The sequence below is a fragment of the Maylandia zebra genome, linkage group LG3, assembly GCF_041146795.1.
Source record: "Maylandia zebra isolate NMK-2024a linkage group LG3, Mzebra_GT3a, whole genome shotgun sequence".
NCBI classification, from domain to species: domain Eukaryota; kingdom Metazoa; phylum Chordata; class Actinopteri; order Cichliformes; family Cichlidae; genus Maylandia; species Maylandia zebra.
Window position 1 is genome coordinate 46,316,503 of NC_135169.1, and position 10,284 is coordinate 46,326,786.

At 40.7% G+C, this 10,284-nt stretch overlaps 2 protein-coding genes across 3 annotated transcripts; both read left to right on the top strand.

The window, feature by feature from the left end:
* On the top strand, positions 1-6,879 carry LOC101475229 (UDP-glucuronosyltransferase 2C1). The gene is made up of 2 exons (XM_076881945.1): positions 1-144; positions 2,120-6,879. The coding sequence occupies exon 2, from the start codon at positions 2,123-2,125 to the stop codon at positions 3,710-3,712; it is 1,590 nt and encodes a 529-aa protein (XP_076738060.1). The 5' UTR covers positions 1-144; positions 2,120-2,122; the 3' UTR covers positions 3,713-6,879.
* Positions 6,880-7,901: 1,022 nt separating this feature from the next.
* si:dkey-165a24.9 (G-protein coupled receptor 4) lies at positions 7,902-9,988 on the top strand. Of its 2 annotated transcripts, XM_004571010.4 has the most exons (4): positions 7,902-8,159; positions 8,236-9,101; positions 9,249-9,395; positions 9,483-9,988. In XM_004571010.4, the coding sequence occupies exons 2-4, from the start codon at positions 8,521-8,523 to the stop codon at positions 9,670-9,672; spliced, it is 918 nt and encodes a 305-aa protein (XP_004571067.1). In that variant the 5' UTR covers positions 7,902-8,159; positions 8,236-8,520; the 3' UTR covers positions 9,673-9,988. The 2 variants fall into 2 exon arrangements, with proteins under 2 accessions (XP_004571067.1, XP_004571066.1); XM_004571009.4 differs by having other exon boundaries at positions 7,907-8,159; positions 9,249-9,988.
* Positions 9,989-10,284: the final 296 nt, after the last annotated feature.

The following is a 10,284-nucleotide window of genomic DNA, read 5'->3' on the forward strand; positions in this document are numbered from 1 at the left end:
GAGAAGAAAAACGATAATATGTGACATATTTAAAGCACAACCACAGAACTCCGAGTTACCTCTCGGCTATATACTGGCTTGACCTGGCCTGTTTGTTTAAAAGGTACAACGTGTTTTTGGAAGTCAAACTTTTGGAAGAAATAGGTAAGTTCTATTATAATTTAACAATATGTCAGCCATAATACAACTTTATTTGTGTATTATTTTAGCGCTTTACATGTCACTGTCAGTGGGGATTTTATACAGTGTAATGCACAAAGGTGAACGCAACTATTTGAAATATGTTTAAAGATTAGAGGGTGGATGTGTGAAGAATTCCAGCCACCGATTATAGACTGTTGGAAAAGTGAAGTCTGAGGGACTATATATTTGTATAGCCCCCTAATAGCGCCTTTAATAAACTGTTTAATATTAATGTCTTATATGATTGAATACTCATTTTGCTATATGGACATTAGTGTCAGGAATAACTAGGAATGGGATTTGAAAAGATTTCATGATGCTGCTGTGTGGTAGGCAATGGACTCAAAATTCAGAGCTCTAGAGGCGAGGCGTAACACAGGAAGGCAGCTTTTTGGCTGTACTCTAACAAGCCTGAGTTGTACAAAATGCTAAACTAAACTATGATTCAGATTATAAAGGAACACAGAATACACGGGCAAAAACAAAAGTAATATCCATGCTGCAGACTCTGTCATTACTTTCCTCCTAAGTACACAAACTGAAATCTGATTGTAGCAAAAATACAAGGGGGACCAATATGTCCGATCAGCAGACAGGCAGGCTTACAGTTCCAAGGAACTGGACTACTGCAAACCTGGTCTTGATTCCCATCCCTTGATGTAACACATCTCAAACTACTTGCAGGAACTTTTTCTGTACCGCTGTAATCTAATGCATTACTGATCACAGGTAACTAATAATGTGTTACTTGTTTTACACAGAGTAAGCTCCTCAATTATCTGCATGAAAAAAAAAATCAAAGGTGCCTTTACGCTGCACACTTGTGTAGCAAAAAGCTCACATGAGCCACTTCTGACGAAGTTGGAAAATGGAACAACTTCTGAGGAGAAAGTTGCATTGATCTATCTTTTTTTTTTTTTTTTTACATACAATATTTTCTTTTGTCTTGGAAAGATCCCAACAGCCCCAAACTCAGAAACTCTGATCTGTAACATGACGAGTAGCTTCAGAGCCTGTCACTGACATGTATGTCTGTTTATTGTTTCTTCATCCATGAGAAAGTCAGAAAGCTGAGTAATAGGCAAAATATGACTAAGTATCTTACGTGAGTGCAGGGATGAACAGAATATTTATCTTAAGTATAAAAATCCTGAGAGTAAAAGAGTTGCTTCAGAATTACTATAATAATATGACTGGCCTATGGTGACTCTGCCAAAGTAAAGGATTCTAAAGCTTCCACCTGGGTCTCCTGCAGAGTTCTTTTTAAACTGAGGACCCTGGATGCAACAAAAATGGCATAATAATGGTAAATTGCTAAAGTAGCAAACCCATTTCTACCAAACTGTTTTAATTCAGCCACATTGGATGGCTTTTGAGCATGAACAGCCTATTAAAGGACATGACAAAGTTTCAATTATTGGCCCTAGTTAGTTTCTGAACATATGCTTATTTAGCATATTGCTAAAAAACAACAACAAAAAACCCATTTTGAATCTTAGATGCTTCACCAGTGACTTGGCTAAGTCATGAACCTTAACTGGGACCTGGATAGACTCTTGGAGTAATTATATAATTATATTATATTGCACTATAGGTAAACTGAGCGGATAATCAGCTTCTAATTACTTTACGAACATTTGCTTATTGAATGTGGGGTTCAAACAAAAACCAGTCTGAATCTTAGGTCCTTCACCAGTGACTCAGTTTTTTCCTGTACCTTTTAAACAGACAGGCCAGGTCAAGTCAGTATGGAGACGAGAGGTAACTCTGAGTTCTGTGGTTGTGCTTTAAATATGTCACATATTATTGTTTTTCTTCTCCTTCATCCAGGTGTCTGCTGGTTATCAGATGGATAAATAACCTTTTAGTGAATGCCAAAAGGTTATAAGTTACTGAGGTCACAAGTCTGATTCTTTGTTTCTATTATTTCTTCCAGGAAATGTCCGGTCTTTCCATCCCTCTGTTTGTGACAGTGCTCTGCTTCCTGCTTCTCAGCCCCCCTCCATGTAGCAGCAGCAACATTCTGGTAGTCCCTGTCGATGGTAGCCACTGGATAAACATGAAACTTATCCTTGAACAGTTACACTCCAGGGGCCACAACATCACAGTTCTGCGCTCTGCAAAGAGCTGGTACATCCCTAATAACTCTTCCATTTATACTTCTATTAATATAAGCACGATTGTGGATGAGACAGACATTAACTACTACAGCAAAATGTTACAAGATGTTATGGAATGTCGCACTTATCCTACATTTATACGCACGCTCTGCCAACAGTACTTGATCACACCCTTGTTTGATCAGGTTCACAAGATCTGGGCCAGATCAGTTGCTACAATAATAGAAGACACAGTATTTATTCAGAAGCTACAGGATACCAAGTTTGATTTAATGTTAACTGACCCTGGTATGACAATAGGGATGCTTCTTGCAACTTACCTCGAGCTGCCTATAGTTTTTAATGTGCGCTGGATTAATACTGGAGAAGGTCATTTCACCATAGCTCCCTCTCCTATCTCATATGTCCCTGTGTCAGCTAGTGAGCTCCATGATCAGATGGACTTTCTGGAAAGAATCAAAAATATGCTGCATTATCTTTATAATGTCATTGAACAGCACTTGATCATAAATCCTGCCTACTCAGACCTGCTCCAACGACACTTCCCTCCAGGTACTGATTTGCTGTCTTTACAGCGTAGAGCTGATATCTGGCTGTTCAGGGCAGATTCTGTCTTTGAGTTCCCTCGGCCCACAATACCAAATGTAGTATATATAGGGGGCTTCCACTGCAAAAAGGCCCAGCCACTCCCCGCTAAGCTGGAAGCATTCATGCAAAGCTCCGGAGATCACGGGGTGGTTTTCATGTCTCTGGGGACATTTATATCAGCCCTACCTCGGAAGGTCACAGAGGCCATCGCTGCTGCTTTTGCTGAGCTCCCTCACAAGGTGATTTGGCGTTTTGTGGGTGAAAAACCTTCATCTCTCGGAAACAACACCCTGCTGTTGGAGTGGCTACCTCAGAGCGACCTCCTGGGACACCCCAAGACTCGTGCCTTTGTGGCCCATGGAGGCACCAATGGCTTGTATGAAGCCATCTACCACAGTGTTCCTGTTGTGGGCCTCCCCCTCCTCTTTGACCAGTTTGACAACTTACTCCGGCTGAAGGTGCGTGGTGCAGCTCGGGTTTTGGAGGCCTACTCACTGACCAAAGAAGACTTCCTGGGCGCTCTCAAGGATGTTCTTGAGAATCCCTCTTTCCACACTAACATGCAGCATCTGTCCCAGCTACACCGTGACAAACCAATGACTCCAATGGACACTGCCATCTTTTGGATTGAATATGTCATCAGGAACAAAGGAGCACCTCACCTACAGTCAGCAGGTTTTCATCTGCCTTGGTATTCCTACTTCTGTCTGGATGTGGCTGCTTTAACCATAGCCATAACTGGAATTTTCATCTGGGCTTTGGTCTTTGTCTGTAGGCTCCTCTGCTGCCGGAGGTCAAAGAGAAAAATGAAACCAGAGTAAATGAGCCAAACATGATGCAGTCTTTGCAACGTTTAGCTTGACAGAGTCAGTGTCACATGATTAGTCTTTAGAATAATTTCTCCCTTAAATTTTTGCTTTGACTAAAACTGCATTTGCCAGAAATTTACAAACAGTTTAGAACAGCGAAGATTTGAATTACCCCCACGGAAATTTGTCATTTAGGGTGAATACTTTTACTTTACATCATAGGATATCTTTTTATATCAAAAGATATCCTCAAAACTTAAAGGGGACCTAAACCTCCCTAAACCTAAACTTCTCAATACATCTTGATTGACCAGCAGAGGAAATTTGGCAAATTTTTCAAGGGTGCCACTCACTAACTTGACTCTTGTCTTTCTTTCACTCCCTTTAGGCCAAATTCATTCTGATTGGCTGCCCCTCATAAACAGAGGGTTTAACCCTTTAAAACCGGTCGGAGCGGGAACGCTCCGTTTTGCGTAACTATTTTTGAATCCCTGTTGAACTGGAACCACGTAAGCTAGCGCAATCATTTTTTTGCATATAAACCGGAGGAGTTGTACTTACATGTTATGCCATTAGCTTGTCCTAGGTCACCGTTTCCTTCCACATATAGCTTTGCAAAAATTGCATAAAAAGCACTTGCAGCAACAAAAAAAATAATATTCCAGAAACACGCTTTGCCGATCCGATCAGCTGTTCACCACACTTCCCACGCTGGAATAGACGTCAGTGCGAACTATTGTATGTCTGCCATTACCTGGCCGAAACCAGAAATGACGTCATTTTTGCGGAAAATGTATTTTTTTTTTTTTACCTTCAGGGCCTTATAAGCCTATACTGGTGTTTTTAAAAGTCATGTTTGACTTTATGCTTTTCTGAATAGTTTCTGGGATGCTTAGAACTCAAATTGCACTGCTGGTAATAGTTTATTTTGATTCACATGCTGTTGTTTTTGCACATTTGCATTATAATATTTATTTTTGTTTTTCCTGCAGTATATAAAAATGAAACTATGGAGACACTCAAAATCAATTTCCTGTGGTTGGAAACTATTTTCTGCAACTTTTCTGTATTAACAGTTTTGAGGGATAAACCTCTTAAATTTCTCTAACTAGAAATATATGTGAAAAAAAAAAAAGATTTTCAATTTTTTTGTAGTTTATTGCACTTTCTTTGCAATTTATGTAGTTTCTATGGACTTAATGCATAGATATTATTAAAATTTGGGCTATAACGGTTGTATTGATGTATAGCAACTTGAAATGCTCCCAAAAATGGCACTACAGCATGTAAAAATATAAAGATAAGCTCTGGCGGACTTGGTTCTATGGTAGGTCTTAAAGGGTTAAACAATGAAAGCAAACAAGATGAACTCTTTCCAAGCTTTAAGCTTTTGTGAAAAGGAGCTTTTTGACATAGTTGTGCTCTTTGCATAGTTTTAGGCTGAAGTTTAGAGGACTGCAAACTGCAGTGTACGTGAGAGCGTTACATGTGGCAGCAGTTGGTGTGAAATTCATACTCTCTCTTTGAGTCACATCTCAGACAAATGCAGACACACAGGCAGGGTTTCAGATTCAATATGAGTTACACTATCATAACGCCATCATCATGTTGACAAATGTAAGCAACTTATATTAACAGTCAAAATACTACACTTATATTATACGTAATCAGATTGTAGTATAGTACTTGTAGTATTGTTTTTTTCAGTGAGACAACTGTATCAATGTCTGTTGAGTTTTTTCTTTGAGATTCTAAATTTGGAAATACCCTCAGACCAAGTCAGGTAGAGACACTGCTCGATAGAGGAGAACATGTTCCAACATATGCTGTTAAACTGTTCTGCAACACTTTATGGGCCTCTACTGTACTTATACCAATTGTTATGCCGCGAGGAGCGGTGAGGGAAACATCAGACTTCACTCAATCTTAATTGAAGTAATTGTTTTATTGTCTCTTGCCAACATCATGCACATACAGACAGCAACTTCTCAAAATGACTCCCAATCCATTTCCTGCTCCCTTTAAATACTCTAAAGACACGCCTTCTTAATACAGACTGGCCTATAAAAGAGCTGCAATTGAGGCAGGCCTCCTCTTTACTGGGAAAACAAGATGGCCACCACAGAGCTGTACAACAGCGGAACAAATAAAACAAATCGTCTTACGATATGACAAAAATCATGGACAATCCATAGAAAAGCCGCACCTTACTAAAAGCCGCAGGGTTCAAAGCTTGTGCAAAAAGTAGCGGCTTATAGCCCGACAGTTACGGTAGTTATTTTGTACTCTACTTCACCACTTAAACCAATTTATACAACGCGCATCATTCACCCATTCAGACACATTCATACAATGACTAAGTGATCTATCTGACATTCACATGCTGATCACCACATCAGGAGCAACCTGGTATAAGTATCTTGCCCAGAGATACTCTGTTAGTTGGAAGATCAGTGGCTTCTCTTCTCCGGCCCTAATGTCCAAGTATTCTCAGGCAAGCTACTGAGCAAACAATCTCCCCTAATGCATGCAGTGGCATGTAAGTGTATACGTGATAAAAATACCTGAAAACCAAAGATTAAAACACAATATTAATATGTGTGTGTGTGTGTGTGTGTGTGTGTGTGTGTTCTGGTTCTTCCTATCTTGGTGGGGAACAAAATCTGAAATTTACTATACTGGTGGGGACCAACAGCCCTTGTGGGGACCAAAATCCAGGTCCCCATGGGGTTGAAGGCATTTTTCACACTCAGAATGTGGTTTTAGTGTCAGGGTTACAATTGGGTTATGGTTAGGTTTAGGGTAACGGTTAGGGTTAAGCATTCATTTTTGATGGTTAGGGTTAGGATAAGCAGCTAGGGAAAGCATTATGTCAATGAGATGTCCCCACAAGGATAGCAAGACCATACTATGTGTGTTCATGTGTGTGTGTGTGTGAATAGGTGAATGTGACAAATTGTATCAAAAAGCACTTTGAGTGCTCTGATTGGCAGAAATACACAGCCTACCAGGGTTTATGGAGGACTATTTAGAGTGACTGCTTCTGACTTACAATCTGCACAGTACATGGCTCCCATCTGTCTTTATGGCCAGTCATGTACAAAGAAATATGAAGATCTTTATTTGGAGCTCTGGAGAACCTATGTACTTTCTAATTTATAAATAACAAACTTGTGTTATCTGATGAATCAAAGTTTTGTGACATTTAAAAGAAACAAAAGTGAGTGATTAGGCTCCCCTCCCTCTGAACCCATGTGGTAAAAATACCGAGTAATACCTATTGTTTCAATACGCCCATTCTTCAGTCAAACAATTTCAATTGTGTACTCTTTTTTTTCGGTCTGCACTGTATGAAAAAAGTTCCTCGGAGCCAAAGTGTAAAACATTTACTGACTACAAATTATTAATTAAATCAGTTGGGGAAGAAGCTTATTCTTCTTTTACCCTGCAATAAATTTTACCACAGTATTGTGTTTGGTTTGGTAGGTTTGTCTATCTGCACCTTTTTTGCTGTGGTTTCAACCTTCTCTCTCTAACCTACACAGAATACACAAACCTACGCACACTTACTGTTTTGACTATATTTGTGAGAACATTTCTCTTCACTCTAACTTTCTATTCCTATTTCTATTCCAGCCCTATAGTAATTCCAGTCTTAGACATCACATCAAGTCTTAACACTTAATTAACCTTTTAAAAGTGAGTCCAAAAATGAGAGCTTAGATATCGTCTCTAGTTTAAAACGTTCTGGCCCTCACAATAGCAGAAGTAAGTTCATACACGCACAGTTATATTTTCATGTCTTTAGAGGACATATGTTGGCTTTCATTCATTTCCTGAAGACTTAGATAAACACTAACCTCAACCAAAATTTCCTTAACTGATCAGTTATAAATGATCTAAAATCACCCTAAACGTTATCTAAAACCACAAAACGTGGTGCTTTGATAAGAGAAGAGTTTAACTCTTTTAAGGCATGAAAAAGAACTGTAGCTAATGAATACAATTCCACACGACATACCTAATAGTTCGTTCGGTGTTGTTTAACAGCATGTTTAGAGGTATCACAGCATATGGGTTAACATGATTGATGGATTGTAGCTGGAGACCAGCTACAATCTAAAGAATTCTTTGGGAATTCCCATCAGCGGACACATCGATCCCTGCACTCACTGTGCCTGTCCATGCCTAATCTTTGTGGCTGCTGTAGAAGCAAGAAAGACAGAGGCTCAGAAAAAGTGGGAGTTTGTTTTTGTTCTGGGACAGAAAGGCGTTCTCCTGCCTCAGGATGTTGCCTTTAAAGCTGAAGAAGTGGGTTTCCTGTGGAGGAAACGATCACAGAATAGACAAGGCTGGGTCGAGGCAACGTGTTCCCAACATTGCTTGAGCACAGGTCACCCGGCTGCAGACTGGGCTGCACACTATTTGTGGAATAAAGTCAGTCTCAAAGCTCTGAGGGGTGAGTACAAAGGATTTAAGCTTTTTTATGGGTTCAGTCTTCATGCACTTAAAAACTCATGGCATCTGTTTTGCAGGTTTTCATTTCCACCAATGGATCTGGGATGCTCTGAAGCCTGGTTGAGTGACAGCTTCAAAAATGAGGGTGATTTTTTCCACAGCAGAGTGGCTTTATGAATCTTGCAGAGTGGACACGTGTGATTAGGAAGAATGCACCTGAGAACAGAGTCTTCCTTTCTTCCTCTCTGCCTTGAGTGAATGGATGGGCTTTCCTATATTAACTCACTGTTCTGTGAGTGTGAATCAACGTCTGATTGAGATCACCTCAAGTTTCCCATGTGACGTGTTTTACCCTCAGAGACATGTCCAACGATACCTGCAACCTCCCCTTAGACACGGACATATTTGGACTGACCTGTATTTATGGCCTCATCTTCACTCTGGGTCTCCCCAGCAACCTGCTGTCTCTTTGGGGATTGTACCACCTGGGGCGCTCAGGTGGCGGAGGCTGTCAGCTGGTCTACATCCTCAACCTGCTGCTGTCAGACTTCCTCCAACTGCTCACACTGCCCTTATGGATTCTTTACCTCCAGGGTCCACACCAGTGGCCCTATGGCCAGCTAACCTGTGAGCTAGTTGGCTACGTGTTTTACGTGAACGTCTATGCAAGTGTCATGTTCCTGTGTCTGATAGCTACAGACCGCTGCCTGGCTATTGTTTACCCATTCAGCAGCCGCAGGGTGCGAACAGTCAGAGTAGCAGCAGTGTCAGGTGTAGCGGTGTGGATCCTAACCTTCCTGTTCTGTCTGAGTGGGCTGCTGCCATCTGTGTTCAACTCTGACAGACTGCTGTGCTTGGAGCAGTACCCCGTCAGCCGCCGATATGCTCAATTTAAGATTGCCACTGTGGTTCTAGGCTTCTTGTTGCCATGTGCCATCCTAGGGTGAGTTAATACCAAAATCTACATGTGCACATATGTTTCTGATTTAATGTTTTCTAGATAAATCGGATATTTCCCTGTTCTTTTGGAACATTTTGTATATTAGATTAAAGGCTGGTTTCTGATCTCCAAATCTGTTTCCTCCCTCAGCTACACCTCAGCCCACATTGGGGTGACACTCAGGCAATCTCCATCCCTCTCCGCCCATGAACGGCACAAAATCGTAGGAATTCTGGTCGTGATTACTGTCAACTTCATTGTTGTCTTTGGACCCTACCACCTAGTAGGTGGATACAGGTTTGTATCCTTGCTGCTGACTGATGATCCATGTGAACTGGAGCATTCACTTTTCCTCATCTATCGCCTGTGCTATGGTTTGACCAGTCTGAACACTTTGCTGGATCCCCTCTTCTACATCTTCCTCTGCCCTGATGCTCGGCTAGAGCTGCAAAGGTCCCTGCCCTGTTTGGGAAGAGGGCAAAACCCAAGCAAAAGCATGACTCTTAGTACCAGAGCTCACCCAGACACCAAGAGGGTGAGTGAAAATAGACAGAGTAACCTTCTAGCAATATAGTTTGGACTTGACCACAATCAAAGCAATTGCACCACCCAGTGGGAAGACATATGTTGAGTTTATGCCTCGCAGTGTTTCCACCTTTTCATCTAAAGAATTATTTGGGCATTCACAGTTTCTCATCTAGATACTGCTTAAAGGTAGGAGAGAAAAAAGATATTTTTGCGCAAACAGTGACTTCAGCTTACATGTAACTCAGCTGAAATATGGAAATTCAGTTTCATATTTGTCAAAAGCGCACATCCATAACTACTGTGAGTTTATGAAGCAATTGTTTTCTGCTGCTCAGTTTACGATCATTAAAAACTGCATTTAATCACACGTGTGCTGTCAGTAATTTTAAAAATAGAGAAGGTGTGAATCACTATGGAAACACAAGATTGTGGTTATATAACGGTAAGCAACTAGTCATACGAAGGTGCCAGGAATGCTTTTCTTTTCTTTTATTCATTTTCTAAAATGTCATTTTACTGCTAAAAGGTATTGACAGCATATGAGTGAGCGCTAAAGTAAACGTGCAATACACTTTTTCTCATAAACAGCTTGAGCAATTTCATCATAAAAGGAAACCGAATGTTTTGCATCTGAAAAAAGAACGCTGGTGTAGGCACT

Bases quoted from the DNA above. Each gene is read 5' to 3' on its own strand.
- LOC101475229 (XM_076881945.1), top strand. From the start codon at position 2,123: ATGTCCGGTCTTTCCATCCCTCTGTTTGTGACAGTGCTCTGCTTCCTG.
- si:dkey-165a24.9 (XM_004571009.4), top strand. From the start codon at position 8,521: ATGTCCAACGATACCTGCAACCTCCCCTTAGACACGGACATATTTGGA. The intron at 9,102-9,248 runs GTGAGTTAATAC...TTCCTCCCTCAG, and splicing joins TTGCCATGTGCCATCCTAGG to CTACACCTCAGCCCACATTG.